This window comes from Amblyomma mixtum, chromosome 2, assembly GCF_055824585.1.
Source record: "Amblyomma mixtum isolate Tamu chromosome 2, ASM5582458v1, whole genome shotgun sequence".
Lineage (NCBI taxonomy): Eukaryota > Metazoa > Arthropoda > Arachnida > Ixodida > Ixodidae > Amblyomma > Amblyomma mixtum.
The window spans coordinates 200,767,853-200,782,993 of record NC_143013.1 but is presented as its reverse complement, the minus strand read 5'-3'; the positions used below and the strand labels follow the sequence as shown (position 1 = coordinate 200,782,993).

Below are 15,141 nucleotides of genomic sequence, written 5' to 3'. Positions count from 1 at the left end.
CAAAAACAACATGGCGGTACCGAGTACGGATTGTTCCTTGGTGTATTCGTCTCGGTTGTAGCGTGATTATTTCCTTTCTTTGTGCGTTAACGAAGACCGTTTCGACAAAAAGACACGCGAGCACAGTAGATCGTTCTGATTTTATGTGCCCAGCCCACTAATCATAATCGCGTCCATGAATCTGAATCTGCGGACAGTGCCGCCCGTGAGGCCTGTTGTGTCGTGCCACACGGACTTCGCCAAGACGGCAAGAATACACAGGCCAGACTTGCTTCAGTCCTCATAGCCGCGCTGAAACGTGCTTTCTTATTCTATTTCAAGTGAGTTTTACTCGCTAGATCATGCTGTGTCTGTCCTTCGCCGCATCCCGCAGCCTGTCGGCCATGCTGATTTTTTTTTTTTTTCTCCGCGTGGCACTGTGCTACCGAACAGGCTTGGTTCCAATTCTTTATGCTGGCGAGGTATTTTCGATATCAGTCTTGTCTCCAGCGCTGTCCCACGCTTTCACTGCCAGTTTGGGGACTGCGCACCATACTCAGGTTGATGAACTTCGCCCTCGACGTCTTAAAAATACCGTTGAGCTGCTGCTTTTCCTCCCGGGGCCTTCCGTTTCGGTAGTCATGATGACGTATCTGCCGCTGATATTTCAGATGACTGAAGCACTGGGTATGAAACGTATGAAACAAGTTATTCCACAGCAGCGGGGAATAATTTTCGCGTCGCGCTGTTTTTCTCGCGGTATATGCCAGGCCGGACTGATAACTTGTCAACCTTCGCCGTTAAAACCCTTTCCTTGCTTGTATTTGGAATTAAGGGTTGGTTGTATTCGGAATTCAGGGAAGGCTGAATGGAGATTCGTAGAATGAATGTGCCTAGAAAAGTATAAATCAGTCTGATGGCGAAATGCAGTAACCTCAGTGGGTTTGCCAAAAAGAGAGATAATTAAAATTTTCTGATCTTGGCTTGAAAATAAATCCAGGCAAACGGGATCCCAGAGTCTCGAGGTTACTTTTATATTGGCGTAGAAAGTACGAAAGATATAAATCACAAGGACAGAATGGGTAGGAGTTGCCACATGCCACGCCTGGTGTGCAACAATAAACGGTGGAAGCTGTGAAGATCACTGCTTGGTGAAATTCTGCACTTAGATTTGAACACCTGTAGTTCCCCTGAAAACAAAGGAAGTGGTTTGTGGGGGGTTAAAGACTTCCATTTGGGTGTGGTTTTTGGGTCTAATAAGTGTTGGAGGGGTCCTCCATGTTGCTGCAAATGTGCATGCCTTGATTGCGAGTTTGTCTTACTTGCAGATTTTATTGCCATTGCTGTTACCTGACAGCTATGTTGCTTGTGATAACCCTTTGAAAAGCTTATGGTTGTGTCAGGCTAGTATAAAAAATGCTGGATTGCTGACTGTACTTGGCTTGGTGTGCGATGTGGATGACACAGTGCGTGGGTTCATTCTGAGTGCTAGAAGAGTTTGGTTTGGTTTATTGAGGTTTCCCAAAGTGACTCAGGCTATGAGGGACGCCGTAGTGAAGGGCTCCGGATAATTTCAACCACCTGGGGTTCTTCAACATGGACTGGCATCGCACAGCACGCGGACCTCGAGAATTTCGCCTCCATCGAAATTCTGCCACCGCGGCCGGGATCGAGCCTGCTTCTTTTGGGTCAGCAGCCGAGCACTGTAACCATTGAGCCACCATGGTGGGTGGCTAGAAAAGTGCACTGGCGTATTTTTATGCGCGGTGTGTAGTTGTGGAGCATTATAACCTTGAAGTTTTGATAGCTTGAAGACTAATTGAAGTTAGCCTATATTAAATTTTTGCTATTTCACCGAAGGCAGAGCTTCTATAACCTAGAAAACACCAAGGAATGAAATAATTTGCTACTAGCCATTTGCGCAGATAAGCTGCCGTGACATCAAAGCAGATTTTTGCGTGTAGATCCTTGCATCTAGAACAAAAATTGTATGAAGTTTTCCACCGTATCCCTGTAAGCAGTTTTAAGCACCGGGCACTTTAGGCTCCCTGTTTTTCAACTGCAGCCTCTGAGGACCGCATTCTGCAAATTATGTGACATGTCTGAGGTTTTGCACGTTCTGGCTAGAAACCGGAACAAGGCATATTGCAAGAGAGCTATGCAGATGGCCTGTCTCTGATGACTTTGCATTGCTTAGTCAATGGCCACGCCCACACTCAGAGAACTGCGGTCTCCTCTGAATGAAGGACACTGAAGTGATGTTGAGCAGTTTGAGAAGCGGTCCGCACTTTACGGTACGTAGGAAGTGATTGGAAGGCAGTCGATGAGTGCACCTATCTAGGCGTAGCAGTCACAGCAGATCCATTCCGTAAATTGTCCGGAGTATAGGGATAGAGTGAAGTGGGTTTGGCACGCTCTCTCAAATTAAGAACGGCAGTTTGTGGATATTCCTCGAAATAGTGCATAACAATTGCATCCGAATGCACTTGAGGCAAAAAAGCCTGAAAATTGGGGATGACGTAGTGGGCTGTGGGAATAAAAATGGCGGGGCTAACCCTAAGAGACAGACAGGGTAGCATGGATTAGAGAACAGATTTGTGTGAGATGTATTGAGGTTGAAATCTGTAGTAGGAATTGTACTTGAATGGGGCATATAGAAAAGTTGGTTTGTGCTTCTGCAGAGTTACAAAAAACTGGATTCCAAGGCAACGGAAATCTGGATGGGAAAGGCTGAAGTTCGGGCCTCCTTCTGTGTGCGCTTATTATGCAACTTGAGCTTTGCTAATGTGCTATAAAATAGACTTTGAAGAGATGAGATGAGGGCATTTGCAAGGGGTGGGTAGCCGTGGATAGTACAGGACAAGGATTATCTAAGGTAATTGGCGGAAGCCTTTGTTCTGCAGCGGACGCATTTCGGCTGACGATGATGTGCTTCCTTTGGTGCTGCCAGCCAGTTTCAGAAGGTGGCTGCAGTGCGAAGGAACGAGCATGAGAGAACTTGGGAAAGGCTGTAGTGTATACTGCAGCAACCCCTCTAAACCAGAAACTATTAGGTACGAGTTGGGTATGCGAGCCAGCTGCTTTTTTGCAAACTAGATCTTTTGACTTGTTGGCGTACCAATGACGTTGCAGTTCATTTGGCTTGTCTCGTGTAGTTTCAAAGTTAATGTTGACTTGACACAAGCACTGCAAATGTTCAGTGTATTGATTGCCCATGGAGTTTCGTAGAGTCTCTAAGTGTAGACCCCGCAAGGGTGTCTGCAACATGCAGATTTTGGTGAGTTGTGACACCACGGGTTCCTGAGTATCCGCAGGGACATCCCTGCCAGGGGATGATGATGAGCATTGTGTCACCACGGACCCGAGCACCTACGGTTAGCCGTGCCATATGTGGCTTAGTCGTGTCCGGGGAAAAGGGGATCCTGGTGGTTGAGCTGATGCCGAGAGTTTGGACCTTTAAGGCCCCTTGGTGGAGGCAACACACCACTTTGGCCCCAGCTTCTTGTAGACGGCACCTCCGGCCTGACCCAACCGGGGAAAACCGGCAGTCGCCTTTTCCTATCCTCCCCTCCATCTTTAACTTTCCTATCTCTTTCTTACAACTGTCCTGTGTCCTCCTCTCTTGTCGTTTTTTTTTTTTTTTTTTTTTTCACTTTTCATAGGTGGCGAGGGTTAACCTTGTGTGACCAACTACCCTGAGTTGCGTCATATTTGGTTATAGCAGTGGTGTACAGCTGGCGTGGGCAGGGCTTGCTTTCAAGTTCCTGTCCCGTCCCCTTGTTGGGCTCCATGGTGGGTGGCTGGCACCATGGCCGAAAAACAAACGGTCTTCATGGCTTCCCATGCAACAAATGATCACCCTCAAAAAAAGGTGTGGACTGATGTAACTGCACAATTCTTTCAAAGAACAAAAAAAGTTTTCCCGAGGTACCGAGGGGTACATAGTGAAACACAGGAACCAGTCTGAATCATTTCGCCATTCGTTGTCTCTAGTATAGTCTGGCTGATGCCCTAGGCCCAGTGTTGTAGGTGTTACCGAAAAAAAGTAACTAAATACGGTACTCGTTACGGTAAGAAAAAAAGAACGCGTTACCGCCCTACGTTACCTACAAAAAAAATGTAACGCGTTACCGTTACCAAAAAAAAGTATCGCACATTACTTTGCCGTTACTCCATGCCCGTTAAGTTTAATCAGTGCGTCTTTGCTGTAACTGTAACCTATAACTCGTCTTCTCTGCAGTGCTTGCTTTCCAACCAAAAGATCTCAAACCCTGACTACATGCTCATATTCTTCAAGCGAATGGAAACTCCGGATGGTCGCACTCTGCTTGCAACAGAGTCCAGGCAGGAAAAAGAGGGAGGCCGTCCTTAGTCACAGTGCTGTGGGGAGTGCATTGTTCCTTGTTCTGGCTAGGGGAGAAAGGGGGGGTGGGGTATGACTATGACGGGAGAAAGTTGGAGCGACAGTGTTGTTCAGCAGAAAATTTTTAGAAAGTTTAGCATGAGGTAGCTCACTACCGCCGGCACAGGAATTAACAAAGGCCCATTGCCTTCTTTTTTCCTCTACTTCGGTGCTACAGCCGGTTGACTGCAATCCCCTTTTCTGTGCTGTACCGTTGTACTCTTTCGACGGCTCTCTTGTTGCCACCTTGAAGTAAAGTGGCGACATTCCTAAGTTTACTCAGAAGAGGGAACTGCTTCCACAAAGAATGCGAGAGTGTCGCCTGGGAACGAGACCTTTTAACTGGAAAACAAGCTTACGCAGAAACTGACTTACAGATTTCTGCAAATGGTCCATTGGTGGCTCGGCACGCGTCCACTCTTTAGAGTGTTGTGTGTGTGAGTGGTTTGGGGGTGAAGACAAGTGTGTGAATGCGTGTTCGTATTTTTTTTTTTTTAGTTGAGTGCATTGTCAAGGGTAGGTGTTTTCTGGCATGCATGCGAGCTGCAACAAGGGTCGTCGAGAGCACCCGTAGGGTTTGTTTATTTGCAACATCATTTTTGGCGTTCTTTTTTTTTTTAAATAGAGGCGGAGGCGGACAATTGAAATAAAAAGTAACTAGTAACGTGACACCTCACGTTACTGGAAAATGTTAACGTAAGTACCCATTAAAGTTCCGAAATGGTAACGAGCACGTTACTAAGTTACCGAAAAAAGTAACGCGTTACCGGTAACGCCGTTACCGACAACACTGCCTAGGCCCTGGCTACAAGGTTAAGAAGCTAGCCAATGGCATCCTCCTCATTGAGATCCAGGGTAATGTTCAATGCTTCAGACTCCAAAACATAGTGATCTTCGGCGACATCCCTGTCTACATCAGCGCTCTCAGATCACTAAATGCAGTCAAAGGTGTAATCTCAGAACACGATTTCCTGACTCTGACAGAAGAAATGTTGGAGGTCCTGAAAGACCAGAACGTGACTGACATCAAACGCATCAAAATCTGAAAAGAAAATGCGGAAACATCTACAAAGCATTTAGTCCTGATTTATGCTTCTAGCCAACTCCCAGATGCCGTACAAGTAGGATACATGAAAGTAACAGTGTGACCATACATCCCAAATCTTAGAAGGTGTTTCAAGTGCCAGAGATTTGGCCATGGCTCCCAGAGCTGCTGTGGTCGGCAAACCTGTGCCAAATGTGCATCAAGTGACCACAAATCCATGCAATGCAATGCTGCACCGAAGTGCGCTAACTATGAAGGGGACCATCCCACGTACTCTAGATCATGTCCATCCTGCAAAAGAAGAGAATAACTATCAAAAGTGAAGAAAATATAACACTTCAGAGAGCACGAAAGCGATTCACGCAAACACAAGGAACGTCCACAGGAAAAACAAATTTCGCCGATGTGTTGTGACGGGGCAGGGCACCACAACGGCAGATGCAGCAAAGGCTGCCTTGCCACCTTTTACAAACGGCTCGCCAGCTCCTGGGTCGGCAGCCCGCAAGGCTTCCCCAGTCATCATCATCATCAGCCTGACTACACCCACTGCAGGGCAAAGGCATGTCTCTCCAATCGACCCTGTCCTTTGCCAGTTGCGGCCACTGTATCCCTGCAAACTTCTTAATCTCATCTGCCCACCAACTTTCTGCCGCCCCCTGCTACGCTTGCCTTCTCTTGGAATTCACTCCGTTAACCCTTAAGGACCAGCGGTTATCTTGCCTTCGAATTACATGCCCTGCCAAAGCCCACTTCTTCCTCTTGATTTCAACTAGGATGTCATTAACCCACGTTTGTTCCCTCACCCACTCCGCCCTCTTCCGATCTCTTAACGTTACACCTATCATTTTTCATTCGTTCCATAGCTCGCTGCATTGTCCTTAACTTAAGCTGAACCCTCTTTGTTAGCCTCCACGTTTCTGCCCCATAGGTGAGTAGTAGTAGTGAGGTTCACTTTATTTCACAAATGTGCACACAGTCTTTAGCCACAGGCCAAAAGTTAAAGAAAACAGCTTGAAAATGCCTGTGGCTCATCAGAGAGTCATTACAAAATAATAAATAAAATAAACACATACATACAACGGTGGCAGGTCGCATACAAGCACACTATAGAAAGAAATTATAATATTTACGGTTGAATGGATTGCTACACAGAGAAGTAGTTTTGAAACTAGAAAAAACATTACAACTGAACAAATGCATTTGAAAGTTATACACTGCTGGGTTGATGACAAATAGGAAAAGGACACCGATACATACACAAAGTACAAATATTATTTACAAAGTACACTTTTACCGGTAAGATACAGCTGTTGTGTACTTTTCTGTTGAGGGATATTGGTAAACTGCCATTCATGATCTGAGAGAACCTGCCATATGCGCTCCACCCCATTCTTATTCTTCTAGTTATTTCCCTCTCATGATCCAGATCAGCGGTCATGACCAGCCCTAAATAAGCATATTCTCTTAGTACTCGTGCATCGCAGCTACTCTGCGGTCCTGCAGCGCCTCTAGGGAGGCGATGGACACAACGCCAAGTTTGCCCCTGCTTCAGTGGAGGCCTAGCTCCCTTGAGCGAAAAAGAAAAGCCCCGTAATCGGCCCAAAAACTCTAACATGACATTTTTAATTCACCGGAAATTTCGGGGATGTCTAAAAAACTACAGCAGTGTAAAAGATATCTTGAACTTGCTTTCTCTGGTCGTCCTATGTCTACAAAAGACCAACTTAGGACCTCTACAAAAAATATTTTAAAAAGGTGTAAAGTCTTTCGGTGTAACTGAGAGCAAGCAAGTAGGCTGTCTTGAGTAGGGGCTGCCATTGTTGTCCAGAGTGCTGTTGCAACCCACGAAATGAATGTTAACACCAAATATGAAGCTGTAGCAGTCACCATCCTTCGTTTTAAAACAATAACAATATAGTCGGTATATCTTCAGCTACATCTGTCCGTAACAATACATGACTTAGAGCTGGTAGGGGGGGGGGATTTTAATACACACTCCTCTTTTTGAGGTAGTGAACAAATGGACACTAGAGGCCGTGTTTTAGAAGGTTTTATACTCTGCAGCAATGTCTGTGTACTGAATACGGGAAAGCACATACACTGCTCTCCAAGCACTGGAAAAATGAGCTGCTTTGATTTATCTTTTGGTTTGGCATCTGTTTTCACCGATTTTAAGTGGGACGTTTTAGATAACCCGTATGGAAGTGATTATTCGCATCTCTGTATCACCCTATCATCCTCACCATAAATTATCTCGACAAAACCTTGTCGTTGGAAGCTGAATTTAGCCGACTGACCACTTTTTCGAAATAAAGTGAGTCTGGAGATATTTTTTCACATGATTGCGGTATGGAACTGAATGAAATGATCGCAACTTGTTTAATCACTGCCGCGCGGCTTTCTATTTCTCAATCCTCGGGAGTGGTGCGACTGTACCGTAAAGTGCTGTATACACAGGAATGTTGAGAGGTGAAAAAGAAAACAAAGCCTGGGGCATTTTCTATAGATTCGATATCCAACCCATGAAAACCTTATAAATTTCAAAAAGGCGATAGCCACAGCCAGGAATATTCATAGGTGCACTGAGGAGACTTGATGGCAAAACTATATATCTTCCATGAACAGTTCGATCACATCGAAGAAAATATGGGAGCAAGTATGTAAACTGAATGGTAGCTACTCCTCTTTCGTAGTCCCTTTTCTCGCTGCCCCAGGAAGACAAACAAGTATTGATGAACAGGCGGACATACTAGCCGAGCATTTTTCTGTGATCTCTAGTTCCTCACTCTACACGCATTCATTTTTAAAGTACAGAAACACAGCTCAAAAACAAAGACTTCCGACAAGTGGCAGTTCGAATGAGCCTGATAGCTTAATTACTCTTCAAGGAGTACATAAAGTACTGTCGACCGGTAAGCAGACAGTACCTCCCTCAAATAAAATACATTTAAGAAATGCTGGCCCACCTCTCCGAACCTGCCATAGAGGCCCTCTTGAAATTCAACAAAGTATGGAAATCGTTCAAATTACTGCAGGCATGGAAAAAGCTGTTACAGTTGAGCCCACTTATAACGAACCTGACGGTCACTCTGATTGTGTTCGTTATACCCAAAGTTCGTAGCAAGTGGACTTCTCATATTATACCGATGAAAATCGAAAATCAATCAGACAGCGTTTGTCTCTTAAAAATGTCTGTGACCTGCGTCTGCTTTTTCAAAGCACACCCTATTACGGCATTTTCTAGCCTGGCCAGAGTGGCCACGCCAAGGCCCTTGCTGGCAACAAACTGTTTCAGGGACGTGATGTAACTAACCGCTGTTGAAGCGATCAAGTCATCATCCTCGACGTCTTCGCCTTCGGTTGCTCACACTTCACGCGCTATGGCTTCGTCAGTGCATCGCTCTGCTATCTCAGCATCATCGTCTGCACTCACGAAGTTGTTCCAAGCAACATCAGGTACGGCCAGTTGCGCGTCAATGATGCGTTGCCACAAATCCATTTGTCAGATCACGAGACTGTTCGACAACCTCCTCCGCCAGCGTTCTTGGGTCCATCTAGCCATACCACATGACAACGGCGAAGTGCGCGTCTGTACGCGGTAGGCCTGCATTCTGCAGTTCCAGTGTTCCGTTTTTATTGCTTTTTGGTGCGCCTGATCGAGATGGGGAGGGAGATGGACTGAAGAGTGAAGGAACGGGGGGGTGCACCTCTCACACTGGCTGTAAGGGGAAGTTTTTCGACAGCAGGGTCAAGTTTACAGCGCCTTCGCATTCGCTCTAACCGACTTGTGAGGCCACAGTTGTTCGTTATATCTGAGGCTCAGCGCCATTGCCTCAGCGATGGTAGCTCCACCCTCGTTCGTAATAACCTAGCTTTGGTTGTAACTGCGGCAGTTATAAGTGGGCTAGACTGTATTGTACCATTCCTGAAACCTGGAAAGCCGTCAGCTTCTCCTGGCAGTTATAAACAGATAGCACTCGCGAGTTGTCTTGCAAAATATTTTGAAAGTGTCTTGAATATTAGATTAATCTTTGCCCTCAGATCCCAAGAAATTTTGGACGTCCACCAGTGTGGATTTAAGAAAGTACGTTCAACAACCGACCATGTCCTCCTTGAAAACATAGTACGTGAAGCATTCATGCACAAACAACACTGACCTGCCTAGGTGTCATTGGCAGGTTGCTTACCATATTTCCCGTTGTATAAGACGCGCCTGCTGTATATGCAGGCTGTCATTGAAAAAGTTCGTATATAAGACGCACCCCAGTTTACCCAGTTAGGCTAGTGAGGCTTAATTAAACACGCTTGTGTGACCATCGTGAAATGCATCGTACCTGTGAGAAGTTCTTAAGCAACGCTAAGTGATCGAAAAAGGCAACACTCGTGCCATACCCGCCCACGTCTTAGCAAAAGAAAAAAAAAACGAAAGAACTCTCCTTATGTCCATAACAACATTTTATTTTTGCTTAAAACCTTCGAGGTCTTCATCTTCGGATGCGCTGTCAAAAAGTTTGCCTGTTTCTGGAGGCAATGCAGCTGAAACATTCTCTTTGCACTATGCACGTACTACGTACACAGTGCAAACAAAGTTGCAAAGGGTGACTAAAAAAATGCCGGCTTGTATTGGCTTGTCTTGACAATGGCGAGAAGCGCGATTGTCGCCATGTTTTGGCATTTCACATTACTTTTGCTTGGGGCCTCCGAAACGGCTGTGCGTTTATGATTCCGGAAGTCATCATCCCCGCCGTTTCATGATAAACTTCACCTAAAAAAGTTGCGCACGGCGGTCCCCGTATTGTAGCCGTGTTACAACCGCATTATTGGTAGCGATATTTTTCTGGTGAAAAAAGCTTGAACATAAACCTGAGTAATTTCTGAACTCAGAAAAAAAAACAACGAAAAATTCGCATATAAGACGCACCGCACCCTTGTATAGGATGCACCAGCAAGATTTTTGAAAAAAAAAGCCGCATCTTATACACCGGAAAATACGGTAACTGTTTGAAAGACTTTCTGACCGTTCATTTCATGTACGCCTAGGTTCCACACTTTCGAAAAAATTCATCCAAGAAAATGAGGCACCGCAGGGGTGTATTCTAAATATCACGCTCTTTATAGTAAAAATGGATTCCATAGCGAAAATAATTCCAAAGTCCATCATGTATTCCATATATGTACTTCAGCACATGGTTTGTGCTGTGGGTTGCAGTTGTATTTTCAGGGCTTGCTGACATGCTCCTCTGTTCTGAAATCTGCTGTTTTGCCACCGGCTTTTGCTTCAATTAAAGCCATGCGCTTTGGTTCCGGAGTAATGTAGCTTCAGGCATGCATACAGTGAATGCCTCTTTCAAGGTTTCCTAGGGGCTCGGGACCTAAATATGCCCTGGGAAAATCTTGCATATATGCACAAATTAAGTGTATTTTGCCTGGCACAGCGTGCAGCATGTTTGCTGAATTCGCAAGAACACTTCAAGAGTTCCAAATTAAAAACGTTTTATTTGTATATCAGCAGCACTGGTTTGGTAGCGTTGAAGACCCGCATCTGTGCATCACTTTGCTTGCTTAGTGCTCTCTTCGGGAGAAGACGGGAGCTTTCCAGTTACCAGCTGAGCTGACATGAGGCCGAGTTTGCAGAGAACACTGGTGTTGCCGCACAGGGTGCCCCAGTTAAGGTTTAGTCACACTACTGAATTATCATTGAATGCCATTTTTAATGATTGAAGGTAGGTACTGCAGTTAGTCCTAAAACACCGGCTGATTAAAATATAACAAAATTAAGTAATGATATTAGCGTTAGCTTTTGCGAACGTGCGATTACGTATGGAATGCAGTGATGATCAGCTTAAAACTTGTCCTTGAATGATGCATCTGTTGCATATAGCACTTTTCTCTCAGTGCTGTAGGGAGGGTACGTTTATGATACTGTTCCCAGTTTCTGTTCAGCTAGCATTATTGAAGAATGTCACACACAGCAGCCGTGTGTCATGCAGGGAGCAGTTCGGCACCGATTGTCACCATTTTGCATGTGTTTCATAACTCGGATTGAGTTAAAAGAATTTTGAGGTGAATACCTTGGGACACGAGCCTGGTGCTAAAATCTGAAGTTTTCTCAGGGAGCTTAGAATTCCGTGAACATATATGCTAGCTTGTGTTTAGTTAATTAGCGGATTGGGAGGAACAATTATTCTCCGATTTTGGTTGTCCATGCTATGCACAAGCAGCTTTTGTGTACTACTTCTCCTTTTGGAAAAATAATCTTGTCTAGTCATGAACACCCTGTGTAAACAAAAAAAAAATACATTCCACATGCCGTAGGTACCATGGTGTGCAAGGAAAAAAGTAATAACAACATATGAAAACACACTAAGGAAAGCTTGCTGTTTTAGCTTTGATTTCGAAGGCTGGTTAAATGCGCCAGCTACATAGTAAGCCCCGGCAATATCCCGAGTCGGCTGATCAGCATGACAAAATGGAACGGTTGTTTCCTAAATTCAGGCGTTTTACTTTTTTTTGGACGACATCTCAACGCCCGTTTTTTTGGGCGAGAACTTTCCAGTGGCGATTCTTCACATCTTCAGCTAGAGCAATACTTCAAGCTAAGCCGACAACACACCTGAAGAAGACAGCACTGTGAGCGGTGACTACAGACAACATTAAAGGGGCCTCACTTTGTTAGCAGCAGAGGCAGTGCAACATTCTAGCCATGCCGTTCACGAAATCTGCTTGCTAAATTAGAGATGCGACCACGGGTATCGAGAAAGCGTGCATAGCGGATAATGCGAAGGCACCTAGGTGGGTGCCTGGGGGATGGCGCAAAAGTTGCTGTGTCATACATGCAACACTTTTTTGTGAGCTGTACGGCGTCTTGCCCAGAACACTGTTCTTTAGAAATGCGGAGCTCTGGTGACCAAATGCGCCCCTTCCTAGACATATCTGTTTGAATGGTGCCCCTTTTCGTGCTGTGGCGGGGATGAAATGCACAGCTCCAACACATGTGGTTCCCACGCCAACAAACTGTATTGCACTCCCTGGTCTCTGTGGCTGGCCTTCCATATGCCGTTATGCTCCTGGTGCCCTCCTGTGCCACTGCCTGCAACTAGGTGTGTTCTTGCAGAAGCTTTTGCTGCTACGCCATCCTAACAGCGCACATCAAACTGGCACCATTCAAAGGTTGTCTGTAGCACCACGTACTGGGGACCTCAGTTCATGTTATATCTTGGGTGGTTGAAGATGTCTGCTCCCTTTGAGTGGAACCAGTACAGCCCGTAATTATTAAATGCACAGAAAGGACAGGATGTCGGACCTTGTTGATTGTGTGCTGCAGTGAAAGGCACTTACGCTTCTCTGAAGCATGTTTGTGAAGAAAAAAAGATTGGAGGGGACATTTGAGCTCTATTGTAAGCGTATGACATGATAGCTAATGGGTTAATGGCCATATATGCAGAATTGGTCATTTTCTACTTTACATTTGTAGTCCTCACGCCCCTCCTGGCGCAGTGGTGCAGTGGTTAAGCGCTGTGCCACTGCCCTGTTATATCAGGTGCCACAACTGGTCAGTCTTGTACGACCCCTGAGCAACCTGTCGGTACCAATCATTAATTGAATTGCCACCTACTACCATGCACTGTTTGGTCACTATCTGGTGGGCATGTTGTGATGACACCACAAGGTTACGTGACCTAAGTGCCCATCTGCCATGTAGGTTGCTTCTCTGGGGATTTTCCGCTCGCAGTCAGTGCTACCAACGCTGCAATTTCTGCTGCCGCGTTAAAAGCCTCTTTCTGTGCTCACGAAGAGGCACCACATGCTATATCATGCCGCATCAGTGTATGAGCCCGTAGTGCATCCACAGGAAGGATCATGTGTCCCTTTTGAAGGCTCATGCTGACCCCTTCTCCTGCCATGTTGCGCAGGTGACGACCTGAGCAGCGGCCATGCAGGTGATCCAGACTCAACCCATGGTGCCTGGTGGTGGCGGCCGCTTCCAGTATGGGGCTGGCCCCGGCCCCAAGTTTGGTGGTGGGGGAGGGTACGGGGGTGGTGGTCGGAACCAGGGGGGACCCTACGGGGGTGGCCGTCCGGGCATGGCCCCCATGCAGAGCATCGAGTTTGATGGCAAGCGGCTGCGCAAGGCCGTCGCCCGCAAGACCGTCGACTACAACACGGCCGTCGTCGAGTACCTCGAGGTACGTGCCTCCCTGGGTGCAGAGCAGAGTTCTGTGTCTTTGGCAGACCCCTAAATGCCAGGACTAAAAGCATCACTCGTGCAGTGTTCCCTAAAAGGTCCACGTACTGAGAGGCATGCAATGGCAATGCTGCTTGCAAATTCTTTGAGCACAATAGCCTTCTCACGTGGTTGTGGGAGTTGTGGTTTCTTTAGACAATAGCACGACCACGGACGTTTCTGACCCTGTGTTCGCTGACCACAAAACCCAGCAAACAACTGCAGCTGTCTCGTGGAGTCTGTGAGAAACATTTTTGTGGCAGGCAGTAAGGACGGTGGGATGGCACAACAGGTGCAAGCAGGCATGTGCGAACAGTGGTTTTTGAGTTCGAAGCGAATAGTAATTTTGTTTGAATAATTTCGAAGTGAATATTTTGAATACTCCTGGCACACAAAAAAAGGTTGAGTGGCGCGATAAGCAAGTTCAGAATAGTGTTAAAAAAGAAAGAAAGAGTGCATTGAGGCCTTGTGCCGTCCGACGGCGCTGTCCGCTTGCAGCACTGCCTCCACAGCTGAATACATCGTCGCACCGTCTGCAAGCCGCCTGCCAAGGAAACATCTCTACGGTGGATCCCTGGCACCAGCGTCAAAAAATCTTGCTAGAATTTCTTGTTCTCGTGAATAATAAGCCCTGGGATACGGGAATGTCAGAAATGGTTCCTCTTTGAGGATCGCTGACCTTTACCAAGTTGCTGGTAGGAGTAGTAACTGCGATACAAGCTAGTTTTATGTTCGCGGCTACGTAGCAGCGCAACTGGCCCGATCTGCTTGCACGCCAGCCACGCTGCTGAGGCGTCGCTGAAATCAATCGTACATATTTCTTTTAATATGAAACAATTCGGTTGTCAGTAAGGCAGCGCCATAAGTAGACCATTCATTATAGCATTGTTCAATTCAAAAGCGCTGTCCACCGTGGCTTCGATACGAAAAAAAGTTAGGCCTAGCGACGACTAGGGAGTAGCACACCAGAGCACCATCGTCCACCGCGCTCGCAGGCGGCACCATTGCGGAAAGCGTGCGGAATCCGGTGCTCCAAGCGTTGCGAACATGTCACCTACATCAATGATGCGGCAGAGACCGAACGTTTTTCGGCATAACAGCGGTAAAATGCGTAGCTCGAGCACCGCAGGACGTTGCTGTTGTACACTGTTGCTGCGCCGTCGGACGAGATCGAAGGCTGCATAAAAGCGCCGTCGCGCAGTACTGTACACGCTGCCTATTTTGATGCATTGCTCTTTGAACGTGATTTAGTGTGAAGAAAGTACGTTCTTGGAGCAGGCCAGCTCGTGCGCTTTTCGCACTCTACGTTCTCGGTACCGACGTAAGCTGGGGTCGCCGAGCTCAGTTCGTGATAACCGCGTTTAGCGGCGTAACCGCGGGTAGCGCGCCCTTGTGAAATGGTAGTCTGACTTGCAACTTGTTTGCATTTTCGGTGCTCAATAATTTTTGTAAAAAATTTACCTCACTTATTGATCGCACCCCTAAGTTTGC

At 46.4% G+C, this 15,141-nt stretch overlaps 1 protein-coding gene across 2 annotated transcripts in view; it reads left to right on the top strand.

Moving 5' to 3' along the window:
* Positions 1-6: 6 nt before the first annotated feature.
* Positions 7-15,141, top strand: part of Wdr33 (WD repeat domain 33) — a 58,377-nt gene continuing 43,242 nt past the window's right edge. For both annotated transcript variants that reach the window (XM_089572949.1, XM_089572948.1), the window contains exons 1-2: positions 7-320; positions 13,340-13,612. In XM_089572949.1, coding sequence (XP_089429075.1) covers positions 13,361-13,612 — 252 coding nt within the window. In that variant the 5' untranslated portion in view covers positions 7-320; positions 13,340-13,360. The remainder of the gene's footprint in view (positions 321-13,339; positions 13,613-15,141) is intronic.